This window comes from Protopterus annectens, chromosome 9.part0 (genome assembly GCF_019279795.1).
Source record: "Protopterus annectens isolate FY-2018-M chromosome 9.part0, PAN1.0, whole genome shotgun sequence".
Taxonomy (NCBI): domain Eukaryota; kingdom Metazoa; phylum Chordata; order Ceratodontiformes; family Protopteridae; genus Protopterus; species Protopterus annectens.
In genome coordinates this window covers 857,450,833-857,477,652 of record NC_056743.1, presented here as the reverse complement: position 1 = coordinate 857,477,652, position 26,820 = coordinate 857,450,833, and the positions used below count along the sequence as shown (strand labels likewise).

The following is a 26,820-nucleotide window of genomic DNA, read 5'->3' as shown; positions in this document are numbered from 1 at the left end:
CCTTTTCAGGAATCACGCAGCATTTTCTTCCAGAGGCGGGGGAAAATAGTTACAATGGTAGACGTCACCCACATGGCAGAGGGGGTCTGCAAGAATCAAGGCTCTCGAGATTCCTTCTCTGACATGTCCTTTCAGCTCTCCTGAAAGGTTACCCAACTGTCCTTCTCTTGAGGCAGTCTGTATGCTTATCCTTGCACCTTGACGCCTGGAATAGCTATCACAAAAGATTTTTGGGTGCATAGGATTATATCCAGTGGATACTTCATTCACTTTTCTCAACCACCCCTGAAGAAAAGATAGTGTCTTCCTGATGTTCCACCCAATCAGAATGCGCTTACAGCTATGGAAGCTCAAAAGCTGCTAAACAAAACAGCCATCCAAGAGGTCCCCCAAGACCAAAGAAGATGTGAAACTTACTCTAGGTTCTTTTTAGTGCCAGAGAAAATGGGGGACCTGAGACCTATATTGGATATCCGTTACTTAAATCAGTTTGTAAAGAATTCCATAGTCTAGATGGTCACAGAACAGTCCATTCTGCCCTGCAGAAGAATGACTGGATGTGCTCAGTTGATCTTCAAAATGCGTACTATCACATCAGAATGAACAGATGCTCTCTTTGGTATCTACGCTTCTGGCTAGGAGCCAGTTATTTTCAGTTTGGAGCCCTGCCCTTCAGAGTGTTCCCTTGCTTAGACAACTGGCTCCTCGCTCCAAGGACCAGGCACCTGCTCGTAAAAGCCAGAAACTATTTGTTCAAGCTGTCTTACTCACTGGGAATCACAGTCGGTATAGACAAGTCACAACTTCAACCAATCCAAGTCTTGGAATTCATAGGGGCTTGGTTAGGCACCATCAGTTCTTTAACTCTTTTGCCTCTAAACAGAGTTCTTAGACTGAAGATGCATGTCAGTCAACTTTTTTCTTTTCCTTCTCTAGCAAAATTGGTCCTCAGTTCTAGGGTCGATGGCTGCTGAAATTACTTTAATTCCCACTGCTCCCCTCCACTTGAGAGTTCTTGAATAGACCGTTCATCAGCACTCTTTAAGGCATCCAATAAAACTGTCCCAAGCTTGCAGAAAGTCTCTTCTTTGGTGGATTCTATCTGAGGAGATCAGTCAAGGGCGTCCATTTATCCTTCCTCCCCCGAACACCATGTTGATTATGGACGCCTCCCATTTGGAGTGGGGAGGGCATTACTTGGGACGGACTGATGTTCTTCGTGTTTCACTGTTGCAGTCATCACATTTGGGTTATCTGCCCGCAGGTAGCCCTCAGCCAGCCTGAATACCAGAGTCTTTGGATTTCTGCGTCGGATGCTGTCGCTTCTTCCATGACGTCAGGTCGTCAAGGGTACAAAACATGCAGCCGACACCATTATATCATTCTTTCTTGCCGTGCAGTGCCTGAAGCAGAAGCAGTTCGCAAGTGCCTGCCGGCCGACTCCAGAAATTTTCGTTTTCGAGTTTCAGACCTGAAGTCTTCAAAACAATAAGTACCCCGTTGGGGATCCTTTTTTCTTGTTCTAACCGATGTTCGAAACAATTAACAATTGTCTTGCCTGTGGAAAGCAAATAATAGGCCCAGACCACGATGTCCCTCTGTGTCTGTTTTCTGCGTTCAATGCCTGAACTATTCATCGTTGGGCTATTTTTGTAGCTAAATTCTTTCATTCTCGATCTCCGTACTCCAAAATGGCTTTGTTAAGCCATCCGACTACCGATCTTCCGAAAAAACATAAGGGTAAAGACAGAGACAGACCGCATAGGTCCAAAGTCTGCCGACGATGCTTCCGTTAAGCTAGTCGTCAGTCCGCCGGTACTCAGTGAGGCGCTTTCACAGCCCCTGATACCTGCTACTACAGATTTGCAGGCCTCTACTGAGACCCATTCAGAGTCCGGTATGCCAATAGATCGGATGTCTCTACCTTGGATGGGTCCAGAGCCGCTGTGCAGTCACTGGCTTCTGAGGGTGTATTCAGGCCTACCGATTTTCATATTAAACCGGCGACTTCTATTCAAGCTAGAAATACCAAATTCCTTAGGCCTAAAGCTCGCACTATGCCTAGAAAACAGACGACCAAACCACATACTCAGGCCCATATGCCTCATAAACAATTGATTAGAATGGTTGAAGACCTTATTACCTTAATTAGGGGATGCCAGCCTTCCCCCCTCTGAGACCTAGAACTGATTTTCTTTCTGATTCTTCTGATCAGGAATCTGATATCTCTGTTCCTTCTGACTACCAGGATTTACCCTTATCTACTTATGAGGATTCTGATGCAGAGGATTCCATTCCCTCTGCTTCCACTCCAGAAGATTTTTTCTTTTGGTGAAACCTTGCATACCATTAGGGAGCATTTCCACTGGGAAAGCCAGGACTATTCTGAGTCCAAAAAGAGGCTTGGGGAATTTTTACTCCTGCCTCAACACAGGCTTCTAGCTATCCCTTCTGTTCTGGAGATTGTAGATGATGTTTTCTTGGAATCCAGCGTTACCCCAGACACTTTGCCTCCAGCTCCCAGGAAACCTGACAGGTGCTGCAGAGTACCTGACTCTCACAAATTCCTCTTCAAGAATCCCACTGCAGATCCAGAGACCATTTCCCAAGGACCAAAAGGCATTAAGGCTACTACTGCCAAAAATCCTACCCCTTCTGATAGGGACTCTAGAGCTTTAGACAGATGGGGTAAGAAGGTATGCACTTCTGCTACTTTGGCCATTAGGGATTTAAATTGCCTGTTTCATATGTTAAAGTATCAGCAGCATATTATGGGACTACTGAAACAGAAAATGATGTTGATTCCTGACTGTGCTGAACACAAAGAGTTGCAATGGTGCCCACAAGAGACAAATTAGTGTCCTAGAGATGAGTGTAAGCCTTTCAGAGCTTTCTTCCTGTAGGGACTGTTACATTTCAAATGGTCAACATGTCAGTAGTCTGGAACATCAGCAGACTGGGGAGAACCAAATCCTACCCACTTTGCGAGAAGCAATGAGAGCATGGCAGTGGGCGATCTCATCTAACCACTTTCTTGTAGCAATGCGCATTCTGGGGAAGTCAACCTTCTAGCAGACAAACTCAGCAGGACCATCCGCATGCCTCACAAGTGGTCTCTCAGTCAGTGGCAAACGTGATCTTGCACAGATGTGGTCAACCTTGCTGCAGCCTATTTGCATGTACCCTCAACAAGATATCCAGCAGATTCTTTACCCATATCTCACCTCCGGAACGGTCACCGAGAGATGCTCTAGTCCATGTTTGGCCGCCTGGTCTCATTAGTACTTATTCCCCCCTACTGCGTATCCCCAGGTTTCTTCAGAAAGCACTTTGGTTGAAGAACACAGTAATCTTCATTGCTCCTTTTTGGCATCAACCAGTATGGTTTCCCTTCCTTTGGTCTCACTTAGTATGTTTTCCTTGGATGCTGGACCCTAGTCCAGACCTATCTCGCCCGTCAGGGCAGAGTCACCTGAACAGTACAGGTCTCAGGTTGTCCACATGGTTTCTCCAAATCCTGTGATGGCTAGACATTCCAGGCTTTCTTTCCCAGTTCAAAAAATACTAATCTGTTGTCATAAACCTTCAACTAGAAAGGTTTACAAAAGTAAATGGAAAAGGTTTTCCTTTTTGGCTCAGAGAAGGTTGGATCCTTTTACCACCTCACTTCCTACTATTCTTGATTTCCTTGCCTCTTATTTTTCAAGAGGGGACACGTTTTTCCACTATTAAAGTTCAGTTAGCTGCCGTCTCCAACTATCACATTGGAGAGAGTGCTTCTTTATCATCCAAATTATGTAAGGCCTTCCTAAAGGGTACCTTTTTTTCCTCAGACCTCCTGTAAAGGGGCCTTACTCCACCTTGGGACCTCACTTTGGTTTTGCAGTCTTTAGCTGATGGTTCAAAAAGAGAGTGTACACTAAAGCAGATCTCAAGTTTCTTTCCTGGAAGACCTGTCTTTCTGGTGGCTATAATTTCTGCCAGATGATTGTCTGACTCCAAGTTCTATCTTCCAAACCACTGTATTTGCTTTTCCACAAAGGCAGAGTTACTTTACGCAAAATTGCTTCATTTTTATCAAAAACTGCGTCCGAGAGCAACCTCAATCAAGTCATTAATTTGCCAGTGTTTTTCCCCAAGTTTGAAAAAGGAGAGTACACCCATCATCTGTTGGATGTACATAGGCAGTTTCGGTTTTATTTTCACAGAACCAAAGAATTTAGAAAAACTGGTCAATTATTGGTTTCTTTTGCTAAAAACAGAATGGGAAAACCAACTGCAAAAGTTACTTTGGCTAAATGGATAACAGTTGTATTTCCTATGTTTATTACATGAAAGGCTTTATCAGTGCATCCAAAGGCCCATTTCATTAGGTCAATGAATACCTCTGCTGCTTTTTTGGGCGAGGGCTTCCATTGATGATATTTGTGCAGCTGCTACATAGTCAAATACTCGTACTTTTGTTGCTGATTACAAATTAGACATAATCTCCAGAAACAGAGCTGTCTTTTGTTCCATGGTTTTCCAGTACATCCTTCCATGAGGGCCACCCAAGGTTACCATAGATGGGGACTCTGTCCCATACATTGAGGAGCGAATGAAAATGAAAACATCAGATAAAGAAGTTATGTATTCACCATATTGTTCCATCTGTGTTCTCTATTTTCATTCTTCCTCAGCTTCCCTCCCTCCCTCTTTCCTCATGTCCATGTCTTTGGGAGAGACCTAATGGATTTGTTTGTGGGAACCATAGTTCCTGTTTGAGCTCCTTATTCTTCAACTGTCACTTTTTCTGTCAATGGAATGTTATTGCATTTTCTGATGATAGGGTTTGCTGCTATTACACATAGTATCTGATGTGCTGCAGTGGTCAGGGGCATTATGGGTAAGGGAGGAGCTCAAGAGGCAGATCCTAGAATCTATAGAAGGTGGCAGAGTCTGACCTGAACCCATACGTTGAGGAAAAATGAAAATGGACAACACAGATGGAGCATTATGTTGAGTACATAACTTCTTTTTACTTTAAATAAGTATAGTTAAGCACTGCACTTTGAAAAAATCAGGTAAGCCTGTATCTGTTAACTTGCACAAAGTACAACATAAATGTATTTAAACTGACAGACCATATTCATAGACTAATAGCTTATTTCCACAATCCAGTGAAATGAATCAGTCTGAATCTGCTGATCTTCTGGCTTCTCATCACCTCCATTCTTAAAAGAAAAGGACTAGATCACCTTAATACTCAGCAGAACTTTCCCAAACTAAAGAAGTCTGCAGTATCTATTTATTGTCAAGTCTCTTAGCTTTCTGCAGTGTTTCATTTTGTTAGCAGTTGCAGTTTTTGCTGAATCAAGATCTGACATCTGCGTCATTCCAGTGTATCATAAAATGTGTGTATTACAAGATTTATGATTCATGGGCAGTAGGCAATCTGCCCTTGTGGGCCATTTTAAGCCTAGCCAGTTTTTGTGCTCGAAATAACCTGTCCCTTTTGGTTATAGATTGGCCTTGCCCATCCCATGGTCGATAATTATATAATACCGTAATAAGAATTACTGGGATCATACCATAGGCTATTGGAGGGGATCCATGCATGGGATAAAGCATTTAGGAGCTGCCTCTGTCCATTAGTGATACAGTGGGTAGTCCTGGGTTAAGTTTTGGTTTCTCATCCATAGATCCAAGTTTTGCTTGAATTTGGAGAGGGATGAACTTCATTTTATGTGAATGGGGAGCCCATTCCATAGTAGTGTTATTCTCTGAAAGATGTACCTTTCCCTCCAAACCGTTGTGTTGATGTTGCAGAAGAGATTTAGATCTCTAGACCAAGTATTTCTTATGCCATTAGAATTGATGATCTACACTAAATCCATCAGTAATGGGTCAGAGGATGCTTTGTATGCCAGACACAGGTCACCTCTTAGAAGTCTGTAGGATACTGACTATAGTGACGGGGCCTTGAGCCTGTCCATGTAGGCCATGTTGTTTAGGCCTTGTATCCTTTTAGTAAGGTATCTCTGTGGGCATTCCAGTTGTTGCATGTGTCTGAACAAATGCATGTAAAGGGGGCATTATATTCAATGACTATCCTAATGAGGACTGAGTAAAGTAAGAAATAACACTCTAGATCCAGGCCTAATCCCTTTGTTTATAGGTTGTGCAGTATTGAAGGACTTTCTTACAGTAAGAGACGCATGTTGGTCAAAGGTTAGGTTACTGTCCACATATGTTCCCAAATCCTGAACAACTGGGTCAACTCTTAGGGGTATATTGTCAGTGTGGTAGTTCCTTGGGTTAGGTGACTTCCCAAAGGATACAGTAATGCATTTTTTGGCATGTAGCTTGTCCATGATTTTGGCACAAGTTATTTAGGTGGGACAAACCTTTCTTGCAGGATGGCAAAGTCGTTTTGGGATTTAATAACTGCATCTACGTTGCAGTCGTTTGCTAAGAACCAGAGCCCTTTGGTATTGACTTTTACTTCAGAAAAGTAGAAGCCAAACTTTTGAGGTCCCAGCGCATAACCCTGGGGCACTCAACTGGGGACTGTTCTCTTTGTGGAGGTAACTTTCCTTATTTTGATTGTCTGCATTCTGTCTGTGAGCTGTTTGGCAATCCAGCAGGTAACGTAGGGGTTTATTTCCAGTTCATTTATATTTTCTACTATGCCTGAGTGAGGAATTGTGTCAAAAGCTTCAGCCAGGTCAAGGTAAATGGTGTGTACTGTTTTGACTTCATCTGTTGCTTTGGTGACCTTTTCAAAAAAGTTCACCAGGTTGAGTAAGCATGACATGTCCTTGACTAATCCAAACAGAGATGGATCCGGTGTTTGGAGGTTCTCTATGTCCTGACTGAGCAATTCTGTGAGAAGTGCTCCCATGGCTTTACATATAAGGCTGGTCAGGCTTACAGATCTCTAATTGCCTGGGGTCTGGGAAAAAGCTTCCCTTATGCAGAGGATGACAGTAACGGTTCTCCAGTCACTTGATACAAACCTTTATTGAGGCTGTGATTGAACAGTGTTAGTAGTCTGACTGAATCGTTCTTTACGCAGTTTAATATACATACAGTAATACTGCACCAGTGGGTCCCGACAATATTTTTAGCTTTTGATAGCACTCTTTGATGTCTTTCTATTTTCATGTTGCAGTATTCCACATATTGGTTTGCTCCTCTTGCTTCACGTACATCTGGCCAGTATGCAAAAGTTTTCAGTCTGTAAATGGTGCGTGGGACGTCTGACGTGGCTCAAAGAACGTGGGCCATAAAAGTGACGTCTGCATGCACCAACCCTCAGAACTTAAGCTGCCAGTTGTTCCTACTCTTGCTGCTGTCTGAGTTGAAAAATCAGATAGGAACCCCATTGGGGAACTTTTCACTCCTTTTTTCTTTATTTCATTGCCTGTTCATGTCATCCAAAAAGGGCAAGTGTATGTGTGGCCGGCAGATTCCTCACAAGGACGCCCACGATCAGTGTCTCTTCTGTTTGGGACGGTCGTAAGACTACAAGGCCTGTCCAGTTTGTCAGACGTTTGTGCCCAATACTTTGCATAGTTGTTTGCATGTGCTAAATCTATACTTAGAAAATCAAAGGTTAAAACAGATTGTGCTAGGGATGGGAGGGTTCATCCGACGTACCTGTTCAGCTGCTAAAGAAGAAGGCCAGGACTTCATGGCCTATCATTACCGCTGTGCCACTAGCATCCGACCATAAGCCCGTGGCCGATGGCCTGGTAGAGGAACTGGAATCCTGACCCCACCCCACCACTCCCTCCCTCTCTAGCAGTGTCACTTCATCTCTCTCACTGCCTCCCTGTGTGGACTCGTATCACATCAGACAAATGGGTCCTGTCAGTCCTTCAAAATGGTTACTTCATGACCTGGCTAACCCCCCAGAGTGAAAGGGCAACCCAAAGCCCCCAACACAACAGTTGTACCTCCTGCAGCCTGTGTTGCAAGCACTGATTGCCCAGGGCACCATTGAATCTGTGCCCCCAGATGCAAAAGGAAGAGGTTTCTACTCTAGGATTTTCCTGGTTCCTAGAAAAGAAAGATGGACCATGGAGACCAATTCTAAACCTCTGTCATCTCAACCTATTCCTAAAGGTGCCAACCTTCAGGATGTTGATTTTACCTTCCCTCTTCCCCCAAGGGTTCATGGCCACTTCAGATATAAAGGATGCTTATCGACACACCCCCATAAAGCCCACATTCAGGAAATACTTTAGGTTCTTGGTGGGCCCTTCTCACTTTAAGTTCTCTGCTTTGCCCTTAGAGGGTTTCCACTGCTGCCAGAATTTTCACCAAATGCTTGGTTCCAGTGATTGCTTATTGCAGGAAAGGGATTCCAAGTATTCCCATACCTGGGTGACCTGCTAATCCAGGCAGGCAACAAGGAGACCTTCCTGCTACACATACACCTTGTAGTGTCTCTCCTACAGTCGCTGGGATTCCACACAAATTTCCCAAAATCCCACCTGAAACTTACACAAGACATTGTCTTTCTGGGGTGCAGAATTTGCACAGACCTTGTGAAAGCCCCCCCCCAGGATGCAAACCCTGACAGAACATCTGCTTCTGGTCCTTCAGTCTACAGAATTGACAGCAAGGCAGTAACTCAGACTCCTGGGCTACATGGCAGCCACTCTCCCCATGTTACCCTTAGCAAGAGAGCATATGAGATAGTTAGTGTTATCTTCAGTCAGTCTGGACCCAACACTCCCATCTTCTCGAGTACAATGGTTCCCCTTCTCCCATGTTTCAAAAAGGAAATGCAGCAGTGGCTGGCACAAGTGTCCCACAATCCAGGTCTCCCTGTCCAAACACCTCTACCCACCCAGGTCATGCACACCAAATGCCTCGGACTTGAGCTGGGGAGCAACTCTGGGCCATCACAGGGTGCAGGGCCTGTGACCAAAGCCTCACAAATAGAACACATCAACGTTCGAGAGATGAGGGCAAGTCTTCTGGCTCTTCGGGACTTCCTACCTTACCTCCAGCAAGGTCCATTGAAGATTTTCACAGACAACACCACAGTTCTGTGATATCTCAATAAACAGGAAGGGACCAAGTCGTACTTACTTTGCAGACTAGTCCTTCTAGTATGGGTACTAGCCACTTCACAGGGAGCGACCCTGTAGGTGGTCGCCATCCTCTCTCTCCACATCTCCCAGGCAGACTATCTGAGCAGAAGCATCACAAACAACCACAAATGGATGCTTCACAGGGATGTCTTCCTGGATCTGTTCCACCTCAAATAGACCTGTTTGCCTCCTCCTTCAACAGGCATCTTCCTGGCTTTTGCATCAGGATATGAGACCCGCAGGCACTGGAAACAGATGCCTTCTCGATCTCCCGAAGGGGGAAATATCTATATACATTCCCTTCTCACTCATTCAGAAGGTCCTGCTGAAAATCCAGCAGAACAGACCAGAAATCTTGTTGGTGACGCCTTACTGGCCAAGACAGCACTGGTTACCCCTATTTCTACAATTACCCCCCCCAGAGTGGACCTTCTCACATAGCACAAGGGATCCCAGATATACCCACAGTGGCGGGTACTGCACCTCACCCTGTGGTTGATAGGATTCTGATCCCCTTCAGACACCTTTACGAGGACGTGCTCAGTGTCCTGCAGGAGGCCAGGAAACCAAATTCAAGAAAATCCTACCTTTCAAAGTGGAAAAGGTTTTCTATATGGTGTCATAAGACAGTTGGACCCGCTTGCAAGCGTGACTCCTTTAGATCTGTCTTACCTGTGTGAGCTACTGCAGACAGGCTTGGCTTTTTCTTCCATTAAAGCTCACTTGTCTACAGTTTCAGCATGCCTCTCTCTGGATCCACCTCTGGCATCCAGACTTCCAGCTAAGCTTTTTCTCAAAGGGGTACTTTACCTTAGACCCCCTAGGAAACCGTCTCCCCCACCATGGGATCCTAACTATGTTTTGGAAAAGCTTACGCTTCCTCCATTTGAGCCAGCAGACAAAGACTCCCTAAAACATTGTACTTGAAAAACTGTATTACTAGTAGCTTTGACCTCAGCCAGAAGAGTGTCAGAGCTACAAGGCCTCATGGCTATTCCTCCTTTCCTAGTTTTCCACAATGACAGGGTTACTGTTAGAACTAACCCTTCCTTCCTGCCCAAGGTGGTGAATGACCTGTCCCTCAATCAGGCCATCCACCTACCTACCTTCTTCCCTAACCCACAGGGGGACAGTGAGAGAATACTTCACTCCCTGGATGTTTACAGGCAACTCTGGTATTATCTGCATAAAACCAAGTCCATCTGACAGGCTGACCAACATTTTGTCTCCTTTCATCCCAGGGCCCTGGGGAAGGTCGTGACCAAACAGACCATCTCTGTCTGTATTTCCAAGGCCATCACCTACTGCTACCAGTACCATGGAAAATCTCTTCAAGGTACTGTTAAAGCACACAACACCAGTGCTATGGCTTCCTCAGGAGCCTTCTTCAAGGGTCTGGATACCTCTACCATTCTCGAAGCAGGTATTTGGTCATCAGTAGATACCTTTACCAAGCATTACAAACTAGACCACGTTTCTAGAGCCAGGGCAGGGTTTGCCAGGGCTATCCTTCACGGATTCCTAATTACACTAGCTAGACCACCTCCCCATGCACAGTGGGCTTTGGCACTCACACTTGTGTGGAATACTGCAACATGGGAATAGAAGGACATATAAAAGTTGTGTAAAATCTTACCATAACCATAGATGTCCTTCTCTTCCATGTTGCAGTATTCCTTCTCACCCTCCTTCCTTCCCCTCCTGTTAGGTTGCATTTCCTGTTCTGGGTGGCATAGGACTGGCATTGCCCTTCTAGGACTGGTTCCGACTGGGGCTTCTCAGTTCTGAAGGCTGGTGCGTGCAGACATCACTTTTATGGGCAATGTTCCTTGAGTCACGTCAGACCTGCATGCACCAGTTAGGGACTGAAAAATTTTGCATACTGGCCGGACATGCGAGAAGCAAGAGGAGTAAACATGTGTGGAATACTGCAGCATGGAGGAGTAGGAGATCTATGGTTATAGTAAGATTTTACAGAACTTTTCTGTCTTGTGTGATAGCTGGACGGAAGCCAGTTTCAGGTCCATCTTGAGAGATAGACAGGTTTCTATGATCCTCCTACCTCAGAAAAGAAGTTACAAATTAATAGCTGTGCTTTTGTTGTTGCTGTTAGTATTACTGTTCTGGTGAGCTTGTTGCAACTAAACTGTAAAAAAAAAAAAAAAAAAAAAAAAAAAAAGGCTGGAAAATTTCACATTTGACCTGGTTCAACCATTGTTTTTTTTTTTTTTCCAGATTAACTCGACAGTAAACTTGACAGGCATGCATGCTGTTAGTAGCTCTGATGATGTGAAGCCACCATTAGGAATGAGGAGTTTATCGTCTCACCCATCTCCTGGAGCCATGTTGTCTGGAAAGCGTCTCTGTGCCATCTGTGGAGACAGGTCTTCAGGTAACTAAACTCTTCCTTGTTTGGTTGTAGTAGTGACATCATTCTGATCTTGCAAAACATAAGTTTACCAAGTGATTGATATTAATACATTCTCATACTGAACTGTGAGTATATATCTCTGTTGGAGATGGTTATTGTGATTTTTCTCATTCTGGGTAGAGCAAAAATGGAGGGTGCTTTTCAGGTACACCTTGCAGAGTAATGTCAGAAGGATATGTGATGTAGAGTTACGAAAATAACTTCTGGCAGTAATTCTGAGTACAGCTTGCTTTCTTAAACAGAAAAAAAAAAAAAAAAAAGGAAGTCTGTATGAAACCTGTCTGGATTGAATAATTAATACTTTGATTGCAGTAAGGTTATTACAGATGGAAATGATGGCTGGAATAGGTGAAGAGAGGTGGTGATCTGAGTTAGTTGCTGTCCATCATCCTAATAAGTCAAGAAAAAGTTGAGCCAACAACATAATTTGAGGGCCATTTTACAGCATCTGACTTTTTTTTTTTTTTTTTTTATTCTACAGTCTTATTTCACACAAGACTTCCCTTCATATGAAAAGGTCACTAAGAGGAATAAAAGCACTGCTATGCTCTGGCTGTTTTATGTGTTATTTGTGCACGTCTGATATTTTATTACAGATTTGTTAGACTAGAGCAAGTCTTTTTGGGGTTTATATCACAACATCGAATGATGAATATCTCGAATGAGAAAACATCGAACTGACTTCATCGAACATGACAACATCATAATGGGGGGGGGGGGGAGTATGTGGAGTGTGGATGACAAACAAATTGCTCCGGGGGGGGGGGGGCAAGACCCCCTGCCACTTAAACATACCACTTCGGAGATTACAGTTCAGTGCACTACAGAGCGGAAATGGAAGATTTCTGTTTCCTACACTGTAGCGCAATCTCGGAGTTGGTATATATAAGTAGCGGGGGGTGTGGGGCATGCAGGGGGGCTTGCCCCCCTGCCTACACCCTTAATCTTGCATGTCGCTGTTGGACACTGCTATTGACATCGTTTCGATGTTTTCCGTCTTCGATGAAACCTGTTCGATGTTTTCACATTTGATGTATTCATCATTCGATGTTGTGATATTAACCTGTATTTTTGCTGTGTTTTGTTGATTTTTAATTGTCTTATTCAGTAAATGTAAGGTAAAAAGGGTTAGAAAGAGATGAAAGATAAAGGAAGTTTAAAAAGGCTGCACATCTTAACTCTTTAAATTGACTTCTCTTTAAAAAAAAAAAAAAAAAAAAGAGGCTTCCTTCCCTTAAGAAAAATGAAGAGCTGCAAATGTCTGGATTTCACAGTGTGCTTCTGTGTCACCGAACTTTGCATTACTTTAAGAGGAGTAAAGATGTGTTGATGTTGCTTTTTTAGCTTTCCATTTTCCTTGAGCACAAGCAAAGTAAACTATTTCAGTGGTGTACAAAAGTTTTAAGGAGGTAATGAACTTCAGGAACATGAATCTCCTTTGAAAATCTTACATGCCAAAATGGCATTTGCTTCTAATTACTGCTGCATGATTGTTAAGGTAATGCTAGCGTTAGATGCCCAGACACTAGTCACTTGCATATTCCTCTCTGTGTTGCTCCTGTCAACATATTTGAGATCTTTGTGACATACGAGTTACATTGCATCACAGCATATGAGCTTGCCTTTTGGGAGATGCTTTTCTTTTAAATCAGACTGGTAGGAAACTGATATTTGCCAGAGATTAGCATGTGGCAAGTAATCTGCACCGTCTTCCTTGACTGCATTATTTACAGTGTTCAGTTGGATTACCGTAGTTCACAGTAGTGTGCTGGAAGGAAGTTATGGTGTAGTGTGCTGGCTAGGTAGCTTCATTGTGTTTTGTAATGCAGACTCAAGGTAGGTGTTCGAGAAGAACAAACTGGACTGTTGCCAAGACTATTTTGGCAGTTCCTGCTTACTAGGGGAAAGCATGTATGTATGTATGTGTGTGGGGGTGGCACTCCCCCGTCTGGGAGTTAAATATTACTCAGTCAGAGGATGAAGAAGAACATGCCTATGTAGTACATCTGGCCCCACTCTTCAGCTCTGCCATCCTGAGGAGTTGTCATTAGGAATACCCTTCACTGTGTGAAGAAATAATTTAATTGGGAGTCTGCGGAATTCTCCCAGGCCAAAGCTAACTGTAGAAAAGTACTGAGCCTCCCTACCCAAAGACTCCTGGCTATACCTCCAGTCCAAGAAGTATTGGATGAGGTGTTTGCTGACATATCCTTGCAGTCCGTTTCCTTTCCTCCTGCCTCCTGGAAGCCCGATCCCTTCTATGGAGTTCTTGAGGCCTACAAGCATCTTTGTAAAGACCCAGTAGTAAATCCTGGTGTGGTGTCTAAAGAGTCCTCCAAGGGATCATCTGGACAGACATACAATAATGCCTTGTGTAATGAAAGGGAGTGTAGACTAATTAACCTGTTTATCAAGAAAACATACACCTGAGCCATCCTGGCCATGAGAGCTCTGAACTGCCAGTTCCTTGTGCTCAAATAACTTGAGTCAGTGCAGAACAAATAAAAACTGAGGCAGAGGGGGATACAAGATGAGAGGGATACAAGATAAGAGCATCCAGAGGGACATCAGAAATTGCGTGATGTAGTCCTCTGGGTATCCAGCAACTTAAAATGTGGCTGAGATGCATTGGATGCATTATGCAGGGTGGCTGCTATGGAGTCCATGACAAGGAGACATGTTGGTTGAGGACTCAGCCCATGTTATGATGTTGAAGCAGAACTCCTAGATGCACTAGTGGACAAGGAGCAGCTCTCTGAAGCCCTGACTGAGAAGGTGTTTAAAAGGCTGGGCAAAAAGGGGAAACAGTGTGTTAAACAATTTTGCTTCTAGATGCAACAGGAACTACCCCAGTAAGTCTTGGCCCTTTTGCCCGAGTGCGAAAAAAGTAAACCACCTAGGGGAAGTGGCACAGTTTTTAAAGATGATGGCAAACTGACCAGCTTTTCAGACATGAGGGAGAGGTGTAAATACCTAGCCCCTCCCAGGGAGCAGCTGTAACTATGATCAGCACCACCCCTCCTTCCCGCAAACCTCCTCCATCCCATGTCCATCCATTCTTTCCCTCCTAGGGGGAAGATTTGCCTCCTTCAAACATTGGGACAGGCCATTCAAGACAAATGGGTACTGCAGATTGTCAAAAAGGACTATTCCCTTCACTCCCTTCAGTTTTGGACCCCCCCCCCCCCATTTTAGGCATTCCCACTACTCCAGAACAACATAGGTGGCTGATTCCACCCGTCTTACAGGATCTGTTACCTCAGAGCTCTGTCCAACCAGTCCCTTCAGCCGAGGCAGGCAAAGGATTCACCTCATGTTTCGTTCAAGTCTCCAGAAAAATAAAAATCTAACGACCCATTCTCGACCTTTCAAAACTCAACAAATTCCTTGTAATAAAATTTAAAATGTTGGCTATGCAGTAACTTTTTTACCCTTCTTCCCAGAGGCTTGGATCATGACTCTGGATTTAAAGAATGCCTATATTCATGTCCCTATGCCTCCAGGCAGGGGGAATACATTACCAATTTTTATACCTTGCCATTTGGCTTATCTACTGCACCCAGAATATTTACCAAGTGTCTGGCACCAATCATTGAATGCCTTTTGCAGAGCAAGAGGGGTCCTTCTTTACCCATACTGGGATGGTTGCCTGATGCCGGCTGCATGGCCAGCAGAACTTCTGAAAGCCATGCAAGTCACCATGGATGGCTTTTCAGAAGGTAGGATTGCCCATCAATATCCAGAAGACATAAGTCATACCCAGCACCAAGACTGCCTTTATGTGGTCAGATGTAGATTTGGCCAAACAGAAATTTTGATGTTCGTGTTTCACTGTTGCAGTCATTACACTTGGGTTATCCTGCTGGCAGGCTACCTGCAGTCGGCCTGAATTCCAAGGTCCTGGTCCGGCGTCGGTTGCTGTCACCTCTTCCCTGACGTCAGTGCGCCAGGGGTATATTAGATGGAGCCGACGCCATTTTCTTCAGTCTTTCTTGCCGCGCGGTGCCTGAAGCAAAAGCAGTTCGCAAGTGCCGGTCGGCCGACTCCTAAGATTTTCGAAATTGAATTTCAGATCCGAAGTCTTCAATAAAGCTAAGTACTGTGTTGGGGAAATTTTTTCTTGCTCCAGGCTGATGTCAGTAAAAGTTAACAATTGTATTTCTTGTGGGAAGCAAATACCTCATAAGGATTTTCATTCATACTGTATTCCTTGCCTAGGCCCTGACCACGACGTTGTTAGTTGTCGGTTTTGTGCTAGATTTAACAAACGCACTATTAAAAGTCGGTTCGATTTTGTTTTCCATTACTTTGGCCGAAGGTTTAACTATATAATGCCGTCGGAACAGCCGACGACTGGAGTTCATAAAAAACGCAAGGAAAAAGAAAAGGACAGGCATCCGAGGTCCAAAATCGACAACGAAGCCTCTTCTAGGCCAGTCGCCGGTTCTCAGTGAGGCGCTTTCGCAGCCCCTGACACCCGCTACCTCAGAGCCACAGGCCGCCTCTGACTTCCACATGGAGACAACTAGGCCTCTGGAAACTCAAGGTATTGGGCCTACGGAAGCTATTCCCTCAAATGGGTCCGGAGCCACTGAGCAGGCATTGGCTTCTGAGGGTGTTTTCAGACCTACACAGCTTTCTATCAGGACCACTTGAGCAACCAAGGCAAAGTCTAAAACACCTTTAAAGACACAGAAACAAGTGCAGCATTCTCCTGGACAGTCATCCATGCCTAAGAAACAGATGCTTAAAATGGCCGAGGACCTAATTACTTTGATCAGGGGTTCCCATCCCCCTCCTGATAAAAGGCCTAGGCAAGATACTGACTATGATTCCTCTGACCAGGTTTCTATTTCATCTGATTCCTCTGCAGAACAGGGATATTCTCTTCCTCCCTATGAGGACTCTGATGCTGAAGAATCTATCCCTTCAGCCTCTCCTCCTGAGGACTATTCTTTTGGGGAAACTCTGCACACAATGAGGGAGCATTTCCACTGGGAGAGCCAAGATTATTCAGAATCCAAGAAAAGGCTCAGAGACTTTCTTTTATTGCCTCAACACAGACCTCTTGCTTTTCCTCCTGTGCTAGACATTGTAGATGTATTTTCTGAGTCTAGTCTGTCTCCTGATTCTTTACCCCCTGCACCAGTTAAGCCAGATAGGTACTACAGGGTTCCAGATTCACATAAATTTCTTTATAAAAGCCCTGCTGCTGGCCCAGAAACTATATCTCAGGGTCCCAAAGGGGTCAAGGCTTCCACTGCAAAAAACCCTGTTCCCTCTGATAGGTATTCTAGAGCACTGGACAGATGGGGGAAAAAAGTTTACATCTCTGCTACTTTAGCTGTAAGGGCTTTAAACTGCCAGTTTCACATGCTTAAATATTAGCAATACCTAATGTCTCTGCTAAAACAGGAAATGGTGACAAACTCTGAATGTCCTGAAAACAAAGAAATGCAGGATTTATTGCAATGCAGCTGAACAAGTGGGAAAGCATACTTTGCAATATGGTTTTGATTCACTAGAGGCTTCTTGCAGGGCCGCAGTTACAGACTCTGTCATTCAAAGGCATGCTTGGTTAAAGGAACAGAGTCTGCCTGATCATGTTAAATCAAAATTATTGGATGCTCCATTACAGCATGATACTTCGTTTGGTGTTAAAGAAAATGGAGGATAAAGCGAAATCAATGCAGACAGTAAAGTATTTCTTACAGGTTCAGCCACCCAGATTTAGCAGGAACTGACCTTCTAAGAATTGGTCCTTTCCAGTGTCAGACAAGGCACAAAGAGGCAGATACAGATGCCCTAGAGGCAGATCTCAGCCCCTAGGCTCATACAGGCCTAAACAATGGGGTGCTTCAGCCTCCAAAGGTGGAGAAGACAAATCACAACCATATAGGAAACAGTCCCAGTGACTTCCCACTGCTTATGCCAAGCACGTGCCTTTTGGCAGCACCCTTAGGCGGAAAACTAGCACTTTTCTCACAAAATTGGCACAAGATCACCCAGGACAAATGGGTACTGAATATTGTTTCTCAGGGCTACAGGTTCCACTTTCACACCCTTCCAAGGGCAAAAGGTATGCCAGACCTGCCACACAATCAATGGGCAGAGGCACAAAAGCAAATTTCATCTCTCATGGACATGAGGGCTATTCAAAGAGTACCACAGCAAGAGCATGGGCAAGGATTTTACTCAAGACTTTTCTTGGTACCCAGAAAGGACAAATCCTGGAGACCAATACTGGACCTGTCTACTCTAAATACTTTTCTGGACGTTCCAAAATTCAAAATGTGTACACTGCAGCAACTTCTGCCCATGCTGGGCAAGAAGGCTTGGCTCGTAACTTTGGACATCAAAGAGGCATACCTGCATGTCCCAATCAGACAATCTTGCAGAAGATACCTCAGATTCATAGCTGGCTCAGTGCACTACCAATTCTCTGCACTGCCCTTTGGCTTATCTACTGCGCCCAGGGTCTTCACAAAATGCCTGGCACCAGTAGTTGCATTTTGCAGACAAAGAGGAATTCAAATCTATCCCTACATGGCCGACTGCCTTATTCAAGCAGAGAGCAAGGACATTCTACTAAAGCACCTGGCGTTTGTAAAAAGATTACTAATTTGCCTAGGGTACACAGTAAACTAAACGAAATCAAAACTAGTGCCCTCTCAAGAGTATTTCTGGATGTAAGCTTAAATACAACTGCCCAGATGGCTTATCTCATGCCAGACAAACAAAGGCAACTGATTCATTACTTCCAAATGATGGCAACAAAAACCCAGTTACCTGCAAGAAAAATTCTGCAGGCTTTGGGCTTCATGGCATCTTACATTCTGCTAATTCCATATGCAGGACTGGATATGAGGAAGCTACAGTGGTATCTAAAAAGTGTTTGGACTCAACATTGCCACAGCCTGGAAACGATAATTACTCTCATTCCCTGCCTGCAACAACAGTTTCGATGGTGGGCACTGGCCTGTCACCACAACAAGGGACAGCCGTTCACTTTACCCACAGCCAGGCAGACACTAACAACAGATGCATCGGATTAAGACTGGCGGGCACACATGGCGGGAAAATGTATTCAGGGCACGTGGCCCGCAAGCTAAATGCATCTTCATATCAATCAAAAAGAGATGCTAGCTGTAGAGAATGCCCTGACAGCCTTCAAGGATCTACTCCATCCAGGACAACTATTGCTAAAGACGGACAGTACTACAGTCATGTGGTACATAAACAAGCAAGGGGGCACACAGCATTGACCTATCAAGTGCATCTGCAAGCACGATTACTGCCAGGAAAGACTAATACTCTGGCAGACGAACTAAGCAGAAACATCATGGACCCTCACGAGTGGAAACTAGATCCACAAGTCTTCAGCATGATAACAAGGAAATGGGGATGCCCAGACATAGATCTATTTGCCTCCCCTCACAACTGCCAACTACAGAAATTCTGCACAAGGACTTATCACACGCAAGCATGGAAGGTGGATGCCCTATCATTCAGCTGGAAAACCCTTACAGTTTATGCCTTTCCTCCACTGCCCCTCCTCCCCAAGGTACTCCTAAAGGTCAGACGAGAAGCCAAAAATGATTCTGATTGCCCCAGACTGGCCACGCCAGCACTGGTACCCAATCCTAAAGAGCTTGTCTCAAGGCCCAGCTTGGACTTTACCTCAAATTCCTCATCTTCTAACCCAACAAAACAATCAGATCCTGCACAGCCAACTCAGAACCTTAAATATGGCTGCATGGCAAATAATATAACCACTCAGAACACACCTCTCTCTAAAGCAGTTATGGATGGCATTTTGGAAGCCAGGAGGCCCAGCACCAGAAAATCCTATGCAGAAAAATGGAAGAGATTCTGTGCTTGGAATCAGGCACAAGGAATTGAACTGCTTGTTCCAAATATTCCTCAGATTTTACAATACCTAACTGAGATGCTGGACAAAGGCCTATCCTTCTCATCAATTAAGATCCATGCCTCTGCCATTTCAGCTCATTACAATACGGAACCACCTATTTTTTTCACATCCACTGCTAAGGCAGTACCTCAGAGGGGCCAAAAACATAAGACCCCCAAGGAGAGCACCGATACCTGCATGGGACCTCAATTTCATCTTGGAAAAGCTCACACTGCCTCCTTTTGAGGCAGCTAATACAGCTGAGATAATATTCTTATCCTAGAAAACAGCTCTGCTCCTAGCAATAACTTCAGCAAGAAGAGTCTCAGAGTTACAGGCATTAATGGCAGTGGAACCTTTTATCATTTTCCATCCGGACAGGGTTTCTCTAAGGACAAACCCAACATTTATGCCAAAGGTAGTATCCAGTGTGGCTCTTAACCAAACCATTCATTTGCCAACATTTTATCCAAATCCCCAGAATAAAGGGGAGAGACTTCTGCATTCTTTGGACATACACAGGCAGCTACGCTTCTTCTTGGACAAAACTAAAGCTTTCAGAAAGATTGAGCAGCTTTTAATGGCATATGCCGCAGGATCACAAGGAAATGCTACCTTAAAGAAGCCTATTTCAAAATGGATAGGACACTGCATTCATTTCTGCTATGCACAGCATGGCAAATCAGTGCCTAAGGGCATTAGGCCACATTCCACCAGGGCAGCAGCCACATCAGCAGCCTTTCTCAGAGGAGTACCAACCAAGGAAATTTTGGAGGCTGCAACTTGGAGTTCAATGCACACTTTTACCAAGCGCTACCACTTACCTCTACTCTAAATCCAGAGCAGGCTTTGCCACTGCAGTTCTGCAGGGCCTCATAGCCACTCCTAATTCTGTTTAGACCCAGCCGCCCAACCTCAGCTTTGGGATTCAACCCAAGTGTAATGACTGCGACAGTGAAATACGATGAACATAGTACAGTTGTGTACCTACCATAAATGTAGATGTTTGAGTGTATTCACTGTTGCAGTCCAGGTTACCCACCCACCATCCCCCTTTTCTTTGCTGGGACTTATCTGTACTTCTCTATTCTATACAACCTATGTGATGTATTTGCTTGTAGATGAAGGTATTGTTTATTTTAGTGTATGCTTTTTATAAGTAATGTTTTTAGCCTACCCTTTTGGGGGCACCTGACATCTGGGGCAAGAAAAACTGAAGAAAATGGCGTCTGCTGCATCTAATATACCCCTGGCGCACTGACATCAGGGAAGAGGCGACCACAACCGACGCCGGACCAGGACTTTGGAATTCAGGCCGACTGCGGGTAGCCTGCCAGCAGGATAACTCAAGTTTAATGACTGCAACAGTGAATACACTCGAACATCTACATTTATGGTAGGTACACAAATGTACTTTCCTCTTTCAGTATTATGAGTCTATGCAGCAAACTAGCCATTAGTACAAGAGAATTTTTAAGGGTGCTGATATACATGGATTCTTGCATCCTAATGAATCCATTGGCAGAATTGCACGTAGAAAAAACAGTGGTTTTTGAATTGCTGGTTACAACATCAGCACTCTGTAGAAACAGCAATCTCTCTCCTATATTTCCTGAAAATAATAATAATAAATTCTGTGGTGAGAGGAAAGTGTTGAAGCCAACCCAGGAGCCACTTCCCAACTCTGAGACTGTTCAGACCTTAACCAGAAACAACTCAGACCTGGCCTGGGGAGTGCACCTGGGACAATTTGGTATCCAACGGACTTGGGACCGGCATCTAGCAGCACAGCACTTTGTGGTAAATGAGATGATTTGCGGTTATTCTTGTGTGAGCATTACAAGAAAGATTGGATGTTCTTTGTGTCTGAGTAATAACGGATGGGATTTCCTGCCATGGAAGCCCTTGGCCGGCAAGATTACCAGAGAATTTATTCTTACTCCTTAAGCCATAGCATGCCCCAACCAATGTCAAGACATCTAGGTATAAAGGGTAGTCAGTCTGCACCATAGCCTAAGATCTGATGTAATTTTCATTCATTCCTCAACTGATGAGTCTTGTATCTGACCTCTTTTACGGCTTTGCTGCTTTTAACAGATTCACAGATCGAACTCTTGAGCTCCTCCCTTTACCCATAATGCTGTATTGTCTTAGCATACCTCATATTCTTCAGATGCACATCTTCTGCTTTCAGGCTTCAGGGTGCAAACTATTTTTTATTTATTGATTTATTTTTATGTATTGTAAGTTTTTAAATTTTTTTCTACTGATCTTTATCACCCTTCTCCGTTAACCTTCTCTTACAGTTTTCAGGTTTCTGTCCATTAGCCTGACCATTTTTATTTAGACCTTCCTAGCCATTTACGGATAGTCCTTTAAGTACCATTATTGGTACTCCGTCTCCTGATTCCTTTTTCTTACTCCATACAGGGTATTTTTCTCAGTACCGTTGTTGGTACCTTAATCTTTGTATTTTAATTAAAAAAGAAAAAAAAAAAAACAGACTTGCAGACATTTTTCTAGGTCAGCAAGTTGTCTGACAAGTCTATGGGCTTCAAAAAATGCACTTCTTGTAGGCATAAAATCCCCAGTTCTGATGCCCATGGGGGGGTGCATTTACTGCATGAGCACTGCCCATTTGGACACCCACTGCACTATTTGTGCAGGGTTTAATTCTAGTGCAGTGAGTGATAGAAGAAATAAATTAGTTTTGAGGGTCTGTTGCTTTCTTTTTCTTCATTGTCTGCTGGGGCTGAAACCCCCTATTAAGAAGTCAGATAAAGGGAAGCCTTACTCTACTGCTATGGAGAAAGACTCCAGGAAGCGGTCCCCTGACAGTTCTCCCAGGTCACCTCTGACAATTGAGCTTTCAACAAAAATATCCAAACAGTCAGATTTGACTTTCTTGGATCCTAGCTGTTCCAAGGCTAAGTTGCCTCGGACCCAGTCTCCACACTTCATTCTAGAGCCGATATCTCCTCTGCTCCATTTTCCTTTCCTAGATAAGCAGAGGTGGATAGAATAAGTTCCTCAGAGCTCAGATACAGATGGGGGTGATCCTGGCTCAGTCTCCTGTTTGACTCTTGAGTCTGCCCTCCACCCAACCTCAAGTGATGTCTCCTTCACAATTCGACCTATGGTTTTGGAGTCCTCGGATCCAAGATCTTTGAGAGTGTCCTCATCAGATGCAAACAGAGGTCGCTCTTCCACTCTGATCTCGTTCCTGAGTCACCTGGTTTCGAACCTTTCACAACAGGATAACCCTTGGAGCCAAAGTGCTGGCTCATGGGGGTTAAGGTCAACTCTGAAGCTGTTGGAGTCATCCTTGCCCTTGGAGCCTTGGTACTAGACAGTTTAGGTCTAACTCTCTCCTTGAGGCAGGTGTCTGCGGGGATTCAGGGCATAACAATGCAGGTTCCTTTGACTATGTTGCAGCCGGCTGTTTCCACTGGAACTTCTGTGTTTGAGGTGGTATGAGGGCTTTCTGTGTACAAGAGAGGGAGAGGACATCCTCAACCCCCACTCAAATCCCGTTTGTCTTCCACCATTGAATTTAAGCTCTGAGCCTTTTGGGTCTGTACCACCGGGACAGCCAATCCGATCAAGCCTTCAGTCAGTCTTTCCTCAGGACTCGTATTACTTCCGGTACCTTGCCAGACCATCCTACTGTTGAGGTCCTTAGGAAGAGAACGTGCAAAAGGAGACACTTAGATTCCCCCAGAAATCTTTCACCAAGGATACTGACTTCCATGAAGGGGAGGGGTCCCCCAAATCTCCACCTGGTGATGTCTCCTTTGGAGAGATTGTGGAACTCCTCAAGCAAAAAGGTGGATGGTCTTCTGAACCCCCTTCCCTGTAGGAGTCAATGTTTCTGGAGGCTTTCAGGTTTGGTCCAGCTTACATCTTGGGTGGTTCCACTGGCTGATGAGTTGATAGACCTAGTCTCACGCAGTACATGGAAGGAGCCAGATACTGTAGAATGTATCCCTAGGCATCTAGATAAGTTCTTAGCTCTCCCTGAAGGAAAGAGGCCACTGGAGCAAGAATGTCCCTGTAGGTGCCATGGTCGTGGCAGCAGCCACTAAAAAAAAGCTCATGGAGCAGAGCTGACTTGTCCATCCCACAAACAGGGAGTCTAGGGCCTTAGAAAGATTTAGCAAGCATGTTTATGCCTCAGCAGCCTTTACTCTGCAGTCTGTGTACTATCTGGCACCTCTTTACCAGGCTACAAAGAGATTTGATCAAGGAGCTGTCCAAATCATTCTGGGTCCTTGTCTGTGGAGGACCAGAAGAAAGCTTCATCACAACTGGACACCCTTCAATCCATTTCCAGCACGTCCATGACACTGTTGTCTGACACTGCTGAGGGTACCTCAAGGGCAGTGGGGTCCGGCATAGCCATTAGGAGACATGTCTGGTTGCACCTGTGTGAATTTGCGGAGCCCTAAAAGTCTTCATTCATCAATGCTTAGTTTGATGGATCATGCTTATTCAGCCCCAGAGTGAAGGAAATGCTCTCCAGGAGTGAGTAAGATGGAAAGACCTTGTCTTTCATTGAGTTCCATTTTTCTTCCTTCAGAGTTTCTTGTCTTTGAATCACAGAGGTGGTAAGAAGATGTGGTTTCACAAGTTCCAATGTCATTTCCAAGACTCTCAATAGACTGATGTTCTTCGTGTTTCACTGTTGCAGTCATTACATTTGGGTAATCTGCTGACAGGTTGCCCTCAGTCAGCCTGATTAACAAAGTCTTGGGTCCTGCGTCGGTTGCTGTCCCTTCTTCCATGACGTCAGGGGTATAAAACATGCAGCCGACGCCATTTTCATCAGTCTTTTTTGCCGTGCAGTGCCCGAAGCAGAAGCAGTTCGCAAGTGCCGGTTGGCCGATGCCTGAAATTTTCGTTTTTGAGTTTCAGAACCGAAGTCTTCAACCTAATGCTAAGTACCCTGTTGGGGAAACTTTTTCTTGCTCCTTACCGATGTCAGTAAAAGTTAATAATTGTATTACTTGTGGGAAGCAAATTACCTCATAAGGATTTTCATTTGTACTGTATTCCTTGCCTAGGCCCTGACCACAACGTGCCTTGCTGTCGGTTTTGTGCTAAATTTAACCAACGAACTATTAAGTGTCGGTATATTTTTGCATCTAAATATTTTGACTCAAGATTTAACTATCCAGAAATGTTGGTTAGCTATTCGACTACTGGAATTCACAAAAAACGCAACGAAAAAGAGACAGACCGTCGAGGTCCAAAACCGATGAAGGTTCTCCTAAGACAGTCGTCGGTTCGCTGGTACTCAGTGAGGTGCTTTCGCAGCCCCTGCTACCCGCTACTTTTGATTCGCAGGCCTCTACTGGGACCCATTTGGAGTCCAGTATGCCACGAGACACATTAAACTGATGCCATCTTCAAAACCAAGGCCAAAATCAACTTCTATGTCTAAAAAAATGGCGCTTGGGCCACGTGCACAGGCCCCTATGCATAAAAAAAAAATGATCAAAATGGCTGAGGATTTAATTACCTTGATCAGGGGTTCCCAACCCCCTCCTGCTAAGAGGCCTAGGCAAGGCACTGATTATGAATCTTCAGATCAGGTTTCCATTTCTTCTGATCAGGAATTATCTTTTCCACCTTATGAGGACTCTGATGCAGAGGAATCCATCCCATCTGCTTCTCCTCGTGAGGATTTTTCTTTTGGAGAAACTTTGCATACCTTAAGGGAACATTTTCATTGGGAGAGTCAGGATTTTTCAGAATCCAAAAAGAGGCTTAGGGATTTTCTTCTTCCTCAGCATAGGCCTTTGGCTATACATCCTGTTCTACACATTGTTGATGATGTTTTCTCAGAATCCAGCATTGCTCCCGATTCCCTGCCTCCGGCTCCTAGTAAGCCAGACAGATATTACAGGGTTCCTGACTCACAAATTCCTTTTCAAAAGCCCTACTGCTGACCCTGAAACAATTTCTCAGGGCCCAAAGGGTATGTTAAGGCTTCTACTGCTAAAAGTCCTACCCCTTCTGATAGAGACTCCAGGGTGCTGGATAGATGTGGTAAAAAGGCTTACACATCTGCAACCTTGGCAATCCGGACTTTAAACTGTCAATTTCATATGCTTAAATATCAGCAACATGTCATGGCTTACTTGAACAGAAAATTATGTTGATTTCTGACTGTGTGGAAAATAGAGTTACAGGATTCATTGCATTCAGCTGAACAAGTTGGAAAGCATACTTTGCAATGTGTTTTTGATTCCTTGGATGCCTCTTGCAGGGCCACTTTAACTGGATCTGTGATACGACGGCATGCTTGGCTCAAGGAGCAAAATCTGCCTGATCATGTTAAAGTAAAATTGTTGGATGCTCCTTTACAACAGGGCAGTCTATTTGGTAATAATGCAGAAGAAGTTTTGAAAAAGATGGAAGACAAAGCTAAATCTATGCAAACTGTAAAAGATTTCCTGCAAGTGCAGCCACCCAGGTTCAGTAGGCACTGGCCTACTAAGAATCTGTCCTTTCCAGTACTCACCAGAGCCGCTCAGGTCAAACCCAGACACTCCAAAGGCTCCAGGTTGTGGTCACAAGGGACTTAGAACAAAACAATGGGGTGCCTCCACCTCTAAATCTGGAAGTAGCAAGGCACCTCCCTACGGTAAATAGCCTCAATGACTTTCCTCTGCCATTTCCAAGCACTTATCCTTTGGCAGCCTCTTTGGGGGAAAACTAGCACTTCATGCACAAAATTGGCATTTAATTACCCAGGACAAGTGGGTTTTAAATATAATATCCCAGGGATACAAAGTTCATTTTCACACGTTGCCAATTCCAAACGGATGGCCAGATCTGCCTCCAAATCAGTGGGCAGAGGCCCAGAGACAAGTTATTTCCCTCATGAATATGGGGGCTATTCAACCAGTACCAGGAAAGGAAAAGGGACAAGGTCTTTATTCAAGACTTTTCCTGGTACCCAGAAAACACCAATCATGGCATCCAATTCTGGACTTATCCATTCTAAATACATTCCTGGACATTCCAAAATTCAAGATGCTGACTCTACAACAGTTACTGCCTATGCTAGGCAAGGATGCCTGGATGGTAACTCTAGACTTAAAAGGCTTACCTGCATATCCCAATCAGGGAATCTTGCAGAAGATACCTCCTGCTTCAAAGCAGGCCAATTGCATTACCAGTTCTCTGCACTGCCCTTTGGCTTACCTACTGCGCCCAGCGTCTTCACAAAGTGCCTGGCACCAGTAAATGCATTTTGCAGACAAAGAAACATTCAAATTTATCCTTATCTGGGCGATTGTCTAATTCAGACAGAAAACAAGGACACTCTTCTACAGCATCTGGCATTTGTAAAAAGGCTTCTAACTTGCCTAGGGTACACCATA

At 44.4% G+C, this 26,820-nt stretch overlaps 1 protein-coding gene across 6 annotated transcripts in view; it reads left to right on the top strand.

Moving 5' to 3' along the window:
- The window catches only part of RXRB (retinoid X receptor beta), a 1,081,557-nt gene that overhangs the window by 293,209 nt on the left and 761,528 nt on the right, over positions 1–26,820 (top strand). For all 6 annotated transcript variants that reach the window (XM_044083573.1, XM_044083570.1, XM_044083567.1 and 3 more), the window contains one exon: positions 11,322–11,478. In XM_044083573.1, the coding sequence (XP_043939508.1) occupies positions 11,322–11,478 (157 nt within the window). The remainder of the gene's footprint in view (positions 1–11,321; positions 11,479–26,820) is intronic.